Below are 17,603 nucleotides of genomic sequence, written 5' to 3' on the forward strand. Positions count from 1 at the left end.
ATTAGTATTACTGCCACCACGCTCCTTTATTTTGACTGTACTTTTCAATTCAACCTTGTTTTCATATTCTCCAACTTTGACATTTCCCACAGTGTGGTATCTGGACATCTCACAGTGCCTGACAATTACACAAGTTAGATACAGACACAAATCTGCTCTGAAGAGTATCATCCCAAGTGCACACAGAGTAGATTCCACTTGCTTTGTTCAGTCTTCTTGAAAGTGTATTCACTTGTTCTAGCCCTGCCTGTGCTGCCAGCTAACACTAGCTTCTTCAGCATCTCTTCAGAGTGTGATTCCTTGCTAATCCAAGGCATGTTCTCCTGCATTTTCTTCAGTTTGAACTTCCCTGCAGTTCTGATTACATTCTCTTTTCATCTTACTTCAGGTCTCCTATGAAAAAAAAAGAGTAATTATAATTGAATATTTATCTTTTTTCTTCCTATTTTTATTATAATTTAATTTCAGCATAATAGAATTAGAGGTTTATCATAGCAATATCCATTCTCTATATCTGAGAAACATTCTAATGCATGCTTTGTGGGAGTGAACAGTAACTGCCATCTTTGAGCAATGACTTTCCTGACCACAGGTGTGCAAAATCAGCAAGCAGCCTAGCCTAGTGATTTTTAATGGTCTTTTTTGCAGGTCTGTTAACTACATATTTCAAAAACAGCGGCTCTTTCTGTGTTCAGTATGGAGAAGATCAACTCTTCGAAGCATTGGAATGGCAGCTTTGACCCGCATGAGGATGTCCAGAAAAAAGAGCTTGCTCCAGGAGCTGAGAGAGCAACATATGCTACAGAAGGACTCCTCAGCCTGTCAAGATGAAGATCAGTGGCAGCTACAGAAGGCAGTGGTAGGTACAGTATTCTGGAGGGCTTTGTCCTGAGTTCTTAAGTGCCATTGTCTGACATTAGAAGCAGCCATAGATTTCAAATATAAAAACATTCATGTTCCAAATAGAGAGAAAAAATCCTGTCAAAAATGCACCCCTCTTGACATAGGAGGCACTTAAGTATTCCTTTCTAGTTTGGGCAGACATTTAAAATTCTCTAATACTTCATGCACAGTGTATAATTGACTCTACACAAGTTACTGCTTTATGGTAAGAGAAACTCCTACTAACTCTTCTAGAGATCATAATATGTGCTTGAAAATTCTTTTCTTGAATGTCGGAAGAAATTATCTATTTCCTTCAACAGACCTAGCAAGTTTTTATGTACTGTTGTCATTTTTCATTCTTAATCTTTCTGGTTAATACTAGATCTTGTTGGCTATTCACTTACCTACAGTGGGTACTTAACTAGAACAACACCATGTTGCTGAAGTCAACATCAGAGGAGCCTTCCTAGCAGGCATCAGTATTAACCCCTACTCAATTCACTGTTGCTGCCAGTCTGGATTGAACCCATCCAATACTTTGTGTCTCTGTGCTCCATGTCATCACTGTGCAATCAGCACAGAGAGAATATTCTGCATGCATCTAGTTCAAATTGTCTTGACACGAGCCATAATTCTCCGGTTTGAGAGGATTAAGGAAATTCTGTCCTTGCTAAGTGTGAAAATCTCAAAATATCATTAACCTTTAGAAGAAGTAAAATACAGTGAAATACAAATGCATATGACATCATTCCTCTTGTTTCTGTGTTTATGTTCTTTCCACTGTTCCAATTCACTTAGGTCCCACAGGGACAAGAATTGATGCAATCACTGTGTTCCCTAGCAAAAATGAAATGCCCCCAGATACTACTGCTCTTTTGGACTGTATCCATTACAGCCTCTTTCCAAGGCCAGCTAAGACCAGTCTCACAAGGAAATGCTTAAATATATGCATATAATATCCTTGCTGCCGAAGGAGCAGAGTCTATAATATGGAACTGTCAGAGAGAAAACAAATGTTAGGAAGAGCCTCCAAAACTAAAACTGATATATAAGGAGTTAAGGAAGAGGTTAGTTTGCAGACACTCAACCAGAGTTATAGACATACTGTGTTATTTTAAGTAAATTTAATTTAATCTTATGCTGAAATTAATGTGAGAGTATTATGTTAGTCTATTTATTTCATAACATGACATTTTGGTCTTTTTTAAAAAACAAAAACTGTTTAAAGACTTTATGACTGACTTAGAAATGTCAAAAACTTGCCTGAGCTCTAAATAAAGACATCAAAATAACCAGCATCAATAGGGACATCATTACTTTCCACAGATGAATGTGGGCAGAGCAGGTTTTTTTCCTGCTTGCAGTTTTTATTTACAAGAGGGAATCAAATAGGAACTTTTAAATTCCTCAGAATAATTTAATTTTATTTAGTTTTAAATGAGAATATTAGTATAAGAGGGAAATCTGCAACTCAATAGAAGGCAGTTTGTGAAAGACAGTAATACGCATGGGAAAGAAGGAACAGGTTGTGCTGGTGAGCGTCCTCTTGTGTGCTGAACAGAGCTTGGAGGGAAAGTGGATTTCAAAAGTAGCATAGAAAATAGTGGCAAGGATAGTTGAAAGAGGTTAAGAGACTAGAACTCTTCAGCCTAGAAGAAATGTGAGTGTAATTGGTATTAAAACTGGCATACAGTTGTTTTTATGCCTTTTTTTCTGATGAAAGAACAAGAGAACACCAAGCAAAGCTACTAGATTCCTACTTGAAAGCCACTTGATTTTTTCAAAATGAAAGAATATGTTGCTAGGCTGCAGAATTCATCATGAGGATGCTACAGGTGCTAAGACTGCCAATGGTCTCTTCTTGCTATTAAGTACTTAGCACGAATACCTACTTTTTCTCAAAATTGTATGAGAAGCATAACTGTGTGCTTGCCTTGCTCCTGTGCTATTTATCAAGGTATCCACAAGTGTCCCTTCCTGCAGTCAGGGTATTTGAGCTTGACTGTTTTTGCATAGAAGTAAGACCAAATATAAAAGTACGAATATCAAAACTGGAATTCATCATTTGGATATGACTGCTGGGACAGGATACTGCTGTTATTGTACTTATGATGACAGAGCCAATAACCTTGGTGCCAAAACAAATACATTAAGTAACTGAATATAAAATTATGCTGGAAATTAGATTAAGGATTAAAACAGTGATATTCTGAATGTCTGTAGGACTTTCTTTTACAGTGATGCTGACTAAAGTTGTGAGTACGCTTGAATGGCAGTGCTTGCTATTATCTTGTCTAATTACCAGGAGTCTCACATTCTGGAAGAGGAAGAGAAACTTGAGGAAGAAACCCAGCAAAACCATTTAGAATTTCACCAGCAGTTAGTAACAGAAATCCAAGAAGCTCTTCAGTTTCTTCAGCAACACATGGAGAAAGTGATTGGGCGGACGCTGCTGCAGCATGCCAGACAGGAAGCTATAAAAGAGAATTCAGATGATGAACAGGAGTTCAAGGTATGGAAGTGCTCAGTAGCAGCTTTCTTTAAAAATTGAGTTCTGCTTGGATAAATTGGAGGGCAACTCCAAATAAGCATTAACCAATGTCTAAAAGATCAACAGGACAGCATTACAATCTGTTTTAAAACTGAAGACGACTTGCAAACTATTTAAAGACTTAACACCTATGTCAAAGTGCAATATTTTCTAGTGACTCACTATAGCTGTCAAAAGAGTTTTTACTAAACCAAACCCCAGAACATTAAAACACTGAGGTTTTTGATGACAGAAAATCACAAAAATGAGAAAGAAATTAAGATGACAATCTATTGACAAAGATTTTAGAGTTAATAATACCATGCAGCTTAACAGCTTGATTCGCACATTAGGGTGAGGCCAGGCTCTTCTCAGTGGTGTCTAGTTATAGGACAAGGAGTGATGGTCTAAAATTTGAACAAAGGAAGTTTCATACAAACATGCAGAAGAACTTCAGTATGGTATGGGTAATGGACCTCTGGAACACTTTGCCCAGAGAGGTTGTGGAGTCTTCTATGGAGAAACTCCAGACTTGTCTGGGTGACTTATTCTGGACCTGCCTGTGGAAGCTGTTGTAGGGAACCTGCTTTAGAAGGTGGGTTGGACTTAATGTCTCTTGAGGTTCCTTCAAACCCCTGAAATTCTGTTATTAGAAAGATTGTACTGTAATTCTTCATGTTCCAACATATCAGTTTGTCACATTTTTAAAGCACAAAATCTACAATCTTGTATGCGCATACAATATTAATTTTGGTCTTCAGATTTAGACAGAACAAAACACCTAGTTTTTTACTTAGAAAATTAATTGTTATTTTCTAATGTGTAATACAGGAGAAACTGGTAGAAGCTGCTGTAGAAAGTGTATATGGGACCAGCAATAATATCAATAGACTGGTAGAAAACTACTATCAGCGAGTTGGAAAAATCACGGAAGACTATGAAGGGAAAAAACTTCAGCAACTGAAATCCTTACAAGGTATGTATGATATTGACAGCTATAAAACATTGTTGTGTTGGATTTTTTTAACAAATACTGATAGAGGGAGTGAAAAGAGTGTATGACTGGAGCCTGCAAAGTAGATCTTCCTTTTAGAAGGGGTGAGATCTGTGTTTGCAGTTCCTGGCAGACAGTCTGGTTTCTCTGAGATGTTTGCCTTCAATTTTAAGAAGGAGGTTCTTATATTCATTCCTTTTATGACTCAATAAAATGCTATTCTCTCTGAAATAGAGAAGATTCATGGGAGGATACAGGAAAAAGCCAATCATTCCCATCCTGAATATGAGCTACTGCATTGTTTCTTGCTATCAGCCGTAACACTTTCACAGTCTGTGCAACTGCTGGTGAGGTTTATGAACTCCTGGATTCCACAGATATACAGACACTTTTTCCTGGAATTATTTCTAATTGTTCAGTCCCTTCAGGACAGGAAAGAAAGCAAGCTGTGATTATTGTTTTCTTCTGCAAGCTCTCTCCTCTGGATGAAGACTGTTGGTATTAAATGAAGTTAGTCAGTTAGTAGAATGACAGAAGCTTCTAAGTATTTGAGACACGGTGCGGATGAATTAAAGCTGTTTTCTAAAACCTAAGTTAACAATTTAAGTAGGATTGAGTATTTAACCAAAGCAGAGGATTTCTGAAGAGGAACAAACCTATCCACATACTTTGGTAGGAAGGATTTGTGAGCTCCTGTTAATAGCTCACTGGTTATAGGAAGTTCAATCTGTTCTGCAGTGACCTGTCATGGACCTTGAAGCCTTAAAATTGGAAGTTGAAGTAACAGGCAAAATCTGTGCAGGGATGTTTGATGGCCTGTGTTTTAGACACTGGCAGCCAGCAAGGCAGTCAGTTATTTGTGTTCTCACTAAGTCTCTCTAAAGACCTCTTTGGTCTTGATTTAGCTGACTACAAGCAGTCTAAAATTCCTTTGATTGGAGTTGGTTGCACCTCTCCTATGAGGAAAGACTAAGGGAGTTGGGCTAGTTTAACTTGGTTCTACTCGCCAGAGAAGGCTTTGGTGAGACCTCTATGTGGCCTTGCAGTACTTCAAGGAGCTTACAAGCAGGAGAGGGACCAACTTTTTACACGGTCTGATATCAATAGGACAAGGGAAAAAGTGCTTTAAACTGAAAAGGATAGAGTTTGGTTATATGTTAGGAAGAAATTTTTTATTCAGAGGGCAGTAAGATGCTGGAACAGGCTGCCCAGAGAGGTTGTGGATGCCCCATCTCTGGAAGCATTCAAGGCAAGGTTGGATGGGGCCCTGGGCAGCCTTATCTAGTCTTTGGTAACCAGCCCATGGCAGGGAGGTTGGAACTAGATGATCTTCAAGGTCCCCTCCAACCTAAGCCATTCTGTGATAAGCAGGAATTAAAACCAAAGCCCTCTGCTAAGCACTTCTCTGATCTGAGCGAGCTGAGATGCCACTGTCATTACATACACGACTGGTTTTTGTTCATTGGTGTTTCCATATTGCTCTCAACTAGTCTCCCAAATAGTCTGAAAGACCTGGAATACCAATCAGCAGAGACAAAGAGAGTCTTCTGATCACCACTCTTTGTATCATTTTTTCTCCTAGTGTTTGTGTGGATATATCGTTTCAATGAATTGGCATTCTGTGAACTATGAGAAAGAAAATTACGTGTGTAAGCAGCTACTGAAAGAGCACATTTTCTTTTCAACTGAGGAAAAATAAATTTATCTCTCCTGCAGTGTAAGCCTGCAGGCATGAAAGAAGATGAGAGTATTTATGTTGGTAATAAACACAGGAGTGTTTGAGATTTTGTGGCCTGAGAGAAACTAAGCTGAAACTGAAAGCTTAAATGAACTAATACAGTGAAAAATATTGCAGTGATACATGTGCATGGTCTAACGTGGCCCTGTTTTTCAGTAACAGCAAGTAAACTACTACTGCTTTGTTGGTACTTCATGTATTAGGAGAGAGAAATAGGTTTAATAAGAGCCTTTGATGCTCTAGTAGATATAAGCCCTTTTTTTACCTAAGTCAAAATTTGTGGTGCAGGCCCCATACCTACCCTCTTCAGCTGTTGTATTGCCCCCAGAAGCACTGAAATTTTCCACTGTGATTCTTAACAGCTGGAAGCTCTGCCCCTGGGCTAAGCCTTGTCAGCCAGCCAGGAGACAGGACATAAATGTTTCTTTACTTTTAGAAGGGCCTGTTCTGTGAGGTGATTTCCCAGCATGATTGCTACGCAGGGAAAGAGTGGTTCCCCTCACCAAATACACTGTCAGCCTCAGAGGTGCCTGCCATCCTCTCCCAGCATTCAGAACAAGTCATATGCTCCCCAGATGAATGTTAAGTAGCTTAATTTGTTATGTATACCCATCCATTTCTCTCCTTGTTTTAGAAAAAATGCAGTGGTCCACAACAGTGGGTATGAGGAAAGCATATCCAGCAAATTGCTTCCAGGTAGGACTTTGAAGGCAAGGCTCAAGATCCCACTCAACAGATAAAGAGATTGCTTACAGAGTGTGAGCATCAGCAGAAGTACTGAAATTACTTCACCTTCAAATGAAGGGAAGTGCAGTGTTAAGCACTCTCAGGCCTCGGAGTAATTGAAAGTTTTTTTATCTGGCAATGTTTTCATAAAATTTCTCCTTCAAATTCTGTGTGAATCACTTAGCGTAGCAGGAGAAGCAGATAAGAATGGGAATTCACTGATGTTACCATCTCAGCTAAACAATGCACAACCTCGTGTCTGATGGTACAACAGATCACAGTGGCAGAGCAAGCATGTGTAATAAGTGCTTGAGATCTTTAAGGAGCAATGACTTTGGAAAGACTACCTAGAACAGGGATTAATTTGTACTGATGCAAAACATGGATCGTCTGGATGCCAGACCTCAAAGTAGAGTCTGTAATTGTGAGCAGAAGATTTAACAAAAATGTTATTTCAGTAGAAAGAAGTGAAAGGTACAGACTTAGGAAGAAAGAAGAGAATGAACAAGCACTGAAAGAAAAACAGACCAAAGACATCCTGAATGTATCATCCACAGTCCACCAAAGGTAAGAGCAAGCAGAAGCACTGCTGGCTGTTTAAATGTTTTGACTTTAGCATATTTATATCAACGTCTAGTTGAATAAATGTTTTATATTTACGTTTAATATTTTGTCCTCGATGGAAAAGAAGCATCTGTTGCCAAATTTTTCTACCCATTGATCTCAAAAGAATTGCTTTCTTGTTAAATAGAACTTTTGGTACTCATTAATTACAGACCGAAGAACTATATAGAGACAGTTTGGAAATACAGAATGAAAAGCAATGCCAAAACATACACCAGATTTTGAAAGAAATTCAGTGTAAATCTGGAATGGGAATTGCTGTTCTCCAATTCATTATATTCCATCTTTTCTGCTTTAAATATAAAAAGTACATATTAATTTGCTGTTGAGTAAATATATACCATAATGAAGATAACATTTTTGAAGAATGAGTAATATTCAAAGTGGCTAGAGGATTTCATTGAATGCCTTTGATGATTGACATTGTTTGCACAAAATTTAGGCTTCAACACCTCAGATGTTAATTAGATAAAAAGGTCATTTTTAATATATTATTGATTTTATGGAATTTAGACTGGACAAAAAGCACTGTAAATCCAAAGAATTAATTGTCATACAAATCTATATTATAAAGGTATAAGTTTGCAGGTCTTGCAAAATGATATGCACATAATATATATTTTGTAATTAATTTATTTATTCTTCATTATTATCCAAAGTAACACTGCATATGCAATTTTGACATTGTAAAGTGGTTAATTCATTTTTAAACATTCTGCTACTTTCTGTTTTTCGTTCTTGTTTGAATTAATATAGAAATAAATTCATCTAGGAAAGAGCTTCAGAAAATATTTTAGATGTTCATTATCAAGCCCATCGTTTATTCTGATATGTAAATTCCCTTTTAGCTGTTTCAATTTTTTCATCCCTAATCTATTCTACTAGTTCAAAATAAAATACAATTAAATTGGACTGCATTCAGTTAGAAAATAGGGCATTAAAGATGCAACTATTTTGCATCTAAGTTGATCTCCTAACTACCAGTCAAAACTCAGTTTCATGTTTCCATTATGATTTTTTTTTTTAGGAAATCCCAAATTCTTTCAGGATGTTAAATCAATGACAGAATTTCCATTATCTAATTCCTTTTAAACTCAGTGGAAATTTTTATTTGCTTTTGCCCTTGGAAGGTTGTGTGTGTGATTTCAAAGAGCAAATTTTGTAAGCTAACCTTCTGTAAGTGTTGACCGTTACAGCAGAAACTGCATTGTGTGGAGATGTCAGAAACAATTTGTGTTATCTCCTTCCCCAAGGAATGCAATGAGTGATTGACAGTTTTGCTTCAAGGTAGGCCAGGCAAGAGAGCAGGAGACTTACAGATTTAGCAAAGTTGCAGCCATTCAGATTATACTATATTAATATTAATCTTTTACCAGCAAAATAAAACAAGCGAAGAACATAGCTGTCAATGCTCCCAACACCAGGTTTCTAATTATCATGTTTCTGGCTCAGTGTCAACCTGATACTAAAAAGCTCTGAATGAAATAGCTAATTCTTAATCCCTTATCCTCACACCTGATCCTCTAACAGCTTGTCTCTTTGGCATGCAGAGAGTGAAACTAACTTGACTCATTGCAGAAAGCATAGAATGGTTTTGAAAAAAGACTTCAAAATTAGATCTGATCTCCAGGCATGGACAAACTGAAATGCTGCAGTTCCAGCCTTAGAAAGGAGCTTGTGTACTGTGGTGACCCAAGGCAGGTTGTTAAAATAAGGAAAACTAATTAAAAAATCTACAGCAAAATTATTTCTCACACCAGAAACTGGATGATATTGATAACTGATACTGCTAATGAGCCTTTCTACAAAATCTTCTGATTGCACTTCACTAGCATTGCATTCCTTTAGCAGGGGTTGGACTAGATGATCTCCAGAGGTCTTTTCCAACCCCTATGATTTTGTGATCCTGAACAACATGGATACTTTCAAATTTCCCTCTACCAGAATGGTGCTGCAGCAAAAGAAGGTTCTGACTCAGTTTGAATTGCACCAACAAATTCGTCTGGAGTTTCTGAAACAGAAGCTGCTGGGATTGCATCACCTAGAAAGTGAGATGGAGAATCAGCTGAAGGTAAATCAGGATAACATGACTCACCAACCTGAATCAGTCAGAGACAAAGCATCTGTTGTTCCACTCATTGGTTGACAGGTCTTTTTGCTGCCCCATTTGAGATTAGTGCAGAGATTCACCATTGAAGCTCAGGAACCAGTAACACAGGCAAGCATTTAACAGCCTGAGACCATTTCCTACAAAGAAAACCTGGGAAATGAGGGACATGTTATATTCTTTATCCTACTTGTTGGCAGTTCTGCATCATGTCCACTGCAAGTTCAGGCTTATTTTTTGGTTACTTGAACATCTCTGTCTAATCAAATGGAGTCTATTCAATCTCCTTACTAGTACATCAGTGTGCTTGAGTTCACAGCCAAGACAAGGCAGGTCAAGCCCAAATACCACGTATATGTGACTAGTCAGGCTTCACAGCACATCTCCTGCTCTTATCAGATGCTCTCAGCATGTTTGTGTCAAGTGCTGTTAAAGGGAAGCCATACCATATTGTTTCCCATGCATCTGCAATAACATGAATGTTTTTGTCACACTATGTGTAGAATAACATTACCCAGAATCAAACCATTTTGTGTTAACTGACTGCTGCTTTATCCTTTTGTGCAGGAAGCAGAATGGGACTTCATTACTGAGTTGGCTGCACTGGCTCGAGTTCCTGTCACTGTGAAGAAGCAGCTGTCCAAAAGAAGCAAGCCAGCAGGTTGGTACAATCCAGGAGTCTTAAAAAACACATAGTTGCACTTACTCTGTTCAGTATGGTGCAATAGGTCACAACAGAGTTTTGGGGAAAGATTTTTTTTCATCAGATGAGGTAATTGGGATATAGAAAAAAAGTACAGTGAATTTCCACAGTCTTCCAGCTTGCTGGTGGCTGAATTACAAATAAATGTGTCCGTTCCCACTCCAAAGCTGCCCTTTAACCAATGGGTACCATGAGGTAAGGCTTTACCTTGCACAAACTCAGTTTTTTTTCACATCTTTATGATGTACTTTAAAAAAGGACTGTGTTCACCTTGTTTGCTACATTTCTGGGACGAAAGCATGGCTAAATCGCTCAGCTTTCGTTCACTTGGTTGAATGGAAGAATCAGCCTTCCCACACAAATACTCAAAAGTAAAATCCTATTTAATTGGGAAACTTGAAATACTTATATGAATCTACTGCACTTTTAGGAGATTAGACGCATCTGTTATTCAAGAGATGCTTTCAGTGATTGCCCCTCATACAAACTTAAACCAGTGTGCAGCAAATTTGAAAGCTGAAGTCCTCTCTGTGAGCATTTACAATAAAACAGGCCCACATAAAATGGGGCGATTGTTTTGCCATAATAATTTATCTGTGTGAAGTGTTACTATGTTAGAAATTACTGGAGCAGATTTTTGTTTGTTTGTTTCGCTTTGCTTTTAGTTTTTTTGTTTTTTTTGGTTTTGTTTGTTTGTTTGGGGGTTTTTTGCTTGAGAATAATCTAAAAACAGCTCTAATATCTGTGATGTCTTTGGTAATCCAGGGGAAAAAAGAAACACAAACTCAAAAAGAGGTACTTTAAAGTCTCCAGAATCTGAAGATAAAGATGATTCTTTTGAACATATTCAGGAGCCCCTCAGACTGAATTCCAGCTTGTGCAGGTACAGTAGAGGCTAAAAAAAATGCATTGTGAAAAAACTAGTTACACAAAATAGTACATCTACTTTGTAGGCAGGTATGCCAATAAAACCAAAATATGACACCTACACTAGCAAATCTTTAACACTTATTTCTCACATGTACTTGACCATTGTTTTTCTTTTATCCTTCTCTAAATTAGGAAAATCGTCAGAGTTTGCTTGTCTGTGCTGTTACAGATCTTATCAATAACTTTGATTTTAAGCAGATAAAGGAGAAATACTCTTTCCAAATTTCCTTTAAGTAGTCTTTTAAAAACCCGAGTCACAGACAGCATAAATCAGCACAAACAATTGAACCCAATGGAACTAAGTTGACTTGTAGCAACCAAAATATGGTCTGTGGTATTTAAGCTTTCAACTACCACTTTATTTCTTCAACAAAGGCAAGCGCCAGTCTTTGGCTGATGAGGGTAGCAGTTCTAACAATGATTTTCTTGATAGATGTCTCAGTTGGCTTATGCTGGGGTGCTAACTAGAGGAGAAGAAACGGCTACAAACCTGAAAGATGCCAGCTGATTGCTACGGGCAGATCAAACCAGCCAGCTGGTCGCTGGGGCTTGATATATTGAGCAGAGAAAATCCTGTTGACAGGCAAAGCAAACATTTAGTTCTCAGGAGCCACAGGCCTTTGGGGAAAAGTATTTATCCCCTGAGTGACCTCAGCCTGGGATTGAGTTCAGGAGATGGCTCCTTTCCCCAATGGCATCAACTCTTTTCACACACTCCTTTCCCACAGCCAACAAGGGATACGCGTGTAGGGAACAGGGACACTACAAAGGAACGTTTATCTTTATGCAACTTTGTTTCGGCAGCCTCAAGAGAGGCAGCTGAAACCAGCTAGTGCAGCAGTTATAATCATAGAGCAAGTGCTCTCAAAATGAATTTAGTTTAAGAGAGAGTAGCCTTTGAAAAACCTGGTCTACAATTTTGTTTTATTTCTCTCATTTATTTCTTTCAGAGAGAGGTCAGAGAGGCCACACGAAGGGGAGACTGAACCAAGGAAAATCACAAAGATGCTAAAAAAAAGAGGCAACAGGTAGTCAAAGTATTTATGTGAGCTGTCTGAACACAGAGTACCAAAGCATTCTTCTGGGAGCTCTCAGCAGCTATAAATACTCACTGAGCTGGTTTACTGAGGAACAATGAAGAACATCAATAATAACCGAGAAATCTTCTTTAGCTACAGAGTGAGAATCAATCCCAACATTCTCACTTAGCCTTGGCAAGGGGAAACAAAGAATTCTTTAAGCTCTTCCAGACGGTGTGGGAAACATGAAGGGGAGATAGTTTTAAATGAGGAATATACCTGAGGAAAATGCAGAACCAATCCACCCTAGAATGCTGAGGTCAGGACACCGCAGTAAGGTTTCATTGTAATGTTGATGTTCTGAGCCTGAAATGTGCCAGATTTGGTCTCAGTATTTGTGGTCACTGCTTTGGACTAGCAGAAATAGACAGAAATTTAAAGACTACATGAAGAGACTTCAGGTTCTATTGGAAATTGAAAGATTAAATTTGTTTTTCCCTTGTTATATTTTAATGCTTCCAAGGTAAGTTATGCTTTAAAATTTGTACAAAGATTTTTGTAAATCTCTTTGCCTTTGCTTATCTCAGATTTCTGATTATTATTTTTTAAAAAGACTGAGACAAATCTCACCTACTATTTCATTTTCTTATATTTCATTTTATATTCTAATTCCTTAAGTAAACTCCTTTGTTTTCAGTGCACTTTGTTATTCTCATTACATCCCATATGGGAATTTTTCTTGTCATGCAAAGCAGCTCTTTCTCCCTGGCTGCACAGAGCACCTGTATCTTGTAATAAATTGCCCTACTTAAGTGGTCTTACAGCTTTTGTGTCTTCTTAACTTTCCTGTCTTCTTAAAATTAACATATATTTTCCTAACTAAAGGGCTGTCCTTTGGCACTTGATGTAAAATACTACATCAGCAAAGCAGTTCACCTCGGATGAAAGCGCCGCCACACAAATGACTTTACTGGGCACGTTACACACAATTGTTAAATTGTTAATTTTCACTTCAATCATTATCAAAATCTTTTTCCCTACATTATACTACTTCAAGCATTAGATTCTGCTGTTTCAGCAATCATTTTCCATGGTCCCTCTGACTTACCAATGGAGACATTTTAATTGCCTATTTGATGTGATTTATCTTCAAATGGATGCAGCCTGTTTCCTTCTGTTTGAATACCATAATTCTTCTGTGTACTCTATACACATAGCAAGAAGGAAGCTTTTAATAATAGAGTTGATAATGTTGTGAAGATACCGATTTAAACCATGCAGTGTAGCAGAGGCTCCAGTCACAGGCAGAATGCAGCAGTCTACCAGGATGCACTGTGTCATCCATTCCGCTAGGCAGGGCTTGTGTGGCTTTATCCCTGTCGTATCCCAAAAGCAGGGCAGCAGTGCCCTCTCGCGGGCAGCCCGTGGGTCTCTTTCCCTTGCTGTTGGAGGGCAGCAGTTGCTTGCCCAGGAGAGCCCCCACCTCCTCTCAGTCCCTGCAGGTGAGACCCAGCCAGCCAGGGCTGTGTCTCTGCCTGCTTTCTGTCCTCGGCTTTCTGCAGACTGCCCTTTTTCCTACTCTCTCACCAAATCACCTTTGCTTCATGACAAATAAAAATCAAGTGTTACTAACTTCAGTCATTTTGCATTACACCCCTGATCCATTGCCTTGGTAAAAGTCCTGTACAGATTTCATGCATGGCATGGCATTCACGATAGTTCTCCATAAGTGATGCAGGTATTGAACAAGAAAGAGTATCATAGAATCATAGGATATCCTAAGTTGGAAGGAACTCATAAGGATCATCGAGTCTGACTCCCAGATCTAAGCAGGTCTCACAGTTTGTGACAGAGAATTTCATTTGGCTGAGAAACAAGTGTAACAACACCAAGTTGAGCTCACAACAGTTCATTTAAGCTCCGTATATTATATTTTTCAACTTAACCGTTATTAACAGTCTTGAGCTGTCTCTAGATGCTGAAGATCATAGAATCATAGAATCAAGGAAGTTGGAAAAGAGCATTAAGATCATCTAGTCCAACCATCAACCCATCACTACCATATCCACTAAAGCATATTCCTCAGTGCCATATCTACATGTTTTTTGGACACCTCCAAGGAAAGTGACTCCTCTACCTTCCTTAGCAGCCTGTTCCTATGCCTCACCACTCTTTCAGAATAAATTTTACCTAATATCCAACCTGAACCTCTCCAGGTGCAACTTAAAGCTATTACTGGTCAGCAGGAAAATATCCTTGCCACGAACAGGTTATTCAAAGAGGATGCAGAAAAACTTCTTTACTTTGAGGGTGACTACACTGAAACACGCTGCCCAGAGAGCTTGTGGAGTCTCCTTCTCTGGAGACAGTCAGAAGCCACCTGGATGCTTTCCTATGTGACCTACTTAAGGAACAGCATTAGCAGGGGGTTGGATATAGATGATCTCCATAGGTCTCTACAAGTCTGTGATTCTGTTATATCCATCCTTGAAGAGATTCAGCACTCAGCTAGACAATGTCCTAAGCAACCAATTTTGACTTGGAAGTTAGCCCTGCTTGGAATAGGCTGGACTAGCTGACCTCCAGCTACATGAATCTCAGTTTCTCTACATGAGCAGTTCTGCCAGCTGAGAGCAGTCTCCAGCATAATGGTGTCATACAGGGGAAAATGGAAATACAGCTCAAAACACCTGCCTTGTAGTACAGCTCTTTTAGTTTAGAAAAGGCTCATAAGGAGCTTTGATCATGCTTTTAGATACACACAAAAGTGCTGCCAAAAATGTAAGGAAAAAGCACGCCTTTTTTTCTTCCTAACATCACTGCTAACAGCTATTAAAACAGCTCAGCCTCATTCATAGTTTTAAGACAAGTTACAGCCCTGCTACAAATTTTTAGCAGTTTGACAATTCACAAAGCATGAAAGCAACTTCAAACTACAAGAATAAAGCAAGGAGATAACTGCTCAGACACTGAACATCGCCCAGCTCAGTGCTTCTACAAGGGAGCACATACCAGTATAGGTTCCTGTTCTGCAGTCATATTTAGGATCAGAAATGAATTCATTTCTATTTGCTACAGTTTTATTTTTTTCAAGGATGGGTTAGCAACACACGGGATGGGGCACTGCTGTGGAATAGGTCTTGGGATGGTAAAAGATGCACCACTCACCTTGTCTAAAGCTTGCAGAAGAACACCACGTGTAGCTAGCTCTCTGATTGGTGTTTTGCAGTAACTACAGCGTCCGTCACCTCACCAGGATGGGGACCATGCAGCAAATTCCCTGTGCTCAGAAATAAAGAAGATATCTTTAAATTACATCTAGGAAGCAGTGCTTATCCAGGTTGGAGAGACCCAGGCACCACACGGGCTCAGTGCAGGCTGTCCCCAAACAGCAGCACTGGAGTGTGGCCAGGCTGTGGGAGTTTCTGACTGTGATGGACATGCTAGCACATTTCTCCTCAGAGAAATCCCAGAATTACACTGGCCTGACGAGCACAGTGTTGTTCACATAGAACCACTGATCCATGAAGTGCTTCAAACACCCGTAGGTATATTTATTCACAGATACTTTAACAAGAAGAAACAAATGCATGTTAACAACAGTGGAGTTTGACCCTTATACACAAAGTGTTCTTTGGTTTAGGACTATGTTTTGCATGTAGAAAAGTGGAATCTGTCAGTACTAGTTACACAGCATTTCTTACACAGATTCCTTCTATCACCTTTAACAAGAAAAGCCTTGTAGACTGAATACTTTTGCTGGAAGCTGAGCAATCATTGCTACTGGCACAAACACACGCAGAACAAAATCACTACAGAAATTGTAACCAGCGCTTCCAAAATTGAACAGACAATAGTTTCATAAGCTGACTTTCCTCCTGTTTTCAGGAATAGTCTACCAGACCCACTGCTGGCACTATCAATGCTTAGAGAAAACTGCATGAAAGAAGACAGTGGAGGTGGAGACCTGTGTTTCAAGATTGCTAGACAAGATGGCTGACCTGCTCGGCTGTAGGCTATTTGAGAGCAGTTTATCCTCAGGCTTCTCTGGTGACATCACTTTATATAAAATATATGGACCACCAAGCAAACACACAAGCACAGCAAAAAGAGTATTCTCCAGGCAATAGGAAACATGAATTTGAACCCTTGGCATGGAGAGTCAAGTATTTGTTACAAGCACAATATTTATATTTGCTGTTGATGAAAGGCTTTTTCTTTTTTTCTTTTATTTTGGAAACAGAATCAATTCAGATCACCTTAGGCTGAATTGTGGTGTTTCTTCACAGGTTCAGATTAAAGCCAAAGCAAAAAGAATAGCTGGCTATTCAGACCAGCCCTGATGCCAGGCTTCAGACCAAGCTGACCGAAATAAAGTTTTGTAGGGTAACGATTTGTTCTCTGGCAATACTGGAGGTGACAGCATGCTGGCTTCAGGATACAATGACAGGCTTCAGGTAGGCTATACTCCAAAACTTTCATGTCCCACATGCACCTGACACGCACCACACACCCAGTGCCAACAGCTTGTTGCTGCATGGAAAGGATACACCAGAAATAAGTGGTCAAGTATCACAACTAGATAAAATCATTCCAGTGGCACTGTGCTGCCAGTGTACTTTTCCTGTTGCTGTTAGGTAATGTAGGAAAGGGCAAAGTGGACAGAAAAGCCAATGGGTGGTGCTTTGCCAACCTGCTCACTTTCATAGCACCCATCTTCCACTGTAGCTCACACTTCCCACATCTGCAACACAATCAGACAACTAAAAAGTGACAAAAAATGTTTCTTCTACAGAGTCTGTGAGAGAACCAGAAAAACAGGGCATTTCCATAGCTCTCATAGAAAGAGGAAACGTAAATCCATTTTTCTCACCTTTTCTGGATCACGTCTTGTTCGTGGCAAGCCTAAGCCCTGTCCAAGCTCAGATCAGCACAGAGCATACCAAGAAAATCAATGCCAAGCCATATGCAACTTAGGTGAAACTGGAGCGTTTCTTATTGGTTTTCTACTACAGATAAAGATGATGGCAATCAACTACTAAAGATATTGGGAGAAAGCTAATTTAAGTCTCCCTTGGCCAAAATTGAGACAGCTGCAAGATAAATGGTAAAGTATATTTTTTTACAGCAAACTCTTATTTAATTAAGACAGATTTAATTAAGAAAGATTAGATCATGCTATGCTATGGTATGCATACGCAGAAATTTATACTTATATGTCCCTTGTTATCTAAGGTGTTTCCTTCTTTCACATGATGCCAACCTAAAAGACAATTTCTCATGAGTTTCTCCACCCAAAATTTTTCATCATTGAGCAACAGTACCAGAAAGCAGAGGAAGACGCTTA

The 17,603-nt window shown here is 39.0% G+C and overlaps 1 protein-coding gene across 1 annotated transcript in view; it reads left to right on the forward strand.

Annotated features, from left to right (window-relative positions):
- Nucleotides 1-13,097, forward strand: part of EVC (EvC ciliary complex subunit 1) — a 51,673-nt gene extending 38,576 nt beyond the window's left edge. The window contains exons 14-21 of the mRNA XM_042870814.1: nt 649-859; nt 3,191-3,397; nt 4,247-4,391; nt 7,332-7,440; nt 9,442-9,568; nt 10,172-10,265; nt 11,073-11,190; nt 12,188-13,097. Of these exons, the coding sequence (XP_042726748.1) occupies nt 649-859; nt 3,191-3,397; nt 4,247-4,391; nt 7,332-7,440; nt 9,442-9,568; nt 10,172-10,265; nt 11,073-11,190; nt 12,188-12,269 (1,093 nt within the window). The 3' untranslated portion in view covers nt 12,270-13,097. The remainder of the gene's footprint in view (nt 1-648; nt 860-3,190; nt 3,398-4,246; nt 4,392-7,331; nt 7,441-9,441; nt 9,569-10,171; nt 10,266-11,072; nt 11,191-12,187) is intronic.
- The last annotated feature ends 4,506 nt before the right edge of the window (nt 13,098-17,603 follow it).

Source organism: Lagopus leucura, unplaced genomic scaffold (assembly GCF_019238085.1).
Source record: "Lagopus leucura isolate 7727_CA_CO unplaced genomic scaffold, USGS_WTPT01 Super-Scaffold_100004, whole genome shotgun sequence".
Classification (NCBI taxonomy): domain Eukaryota; kingdom Metazoa; phylum Chordata; class Aves; order Galliformes; family Phasianidae; genus Lagopus; species Lagopus leucura.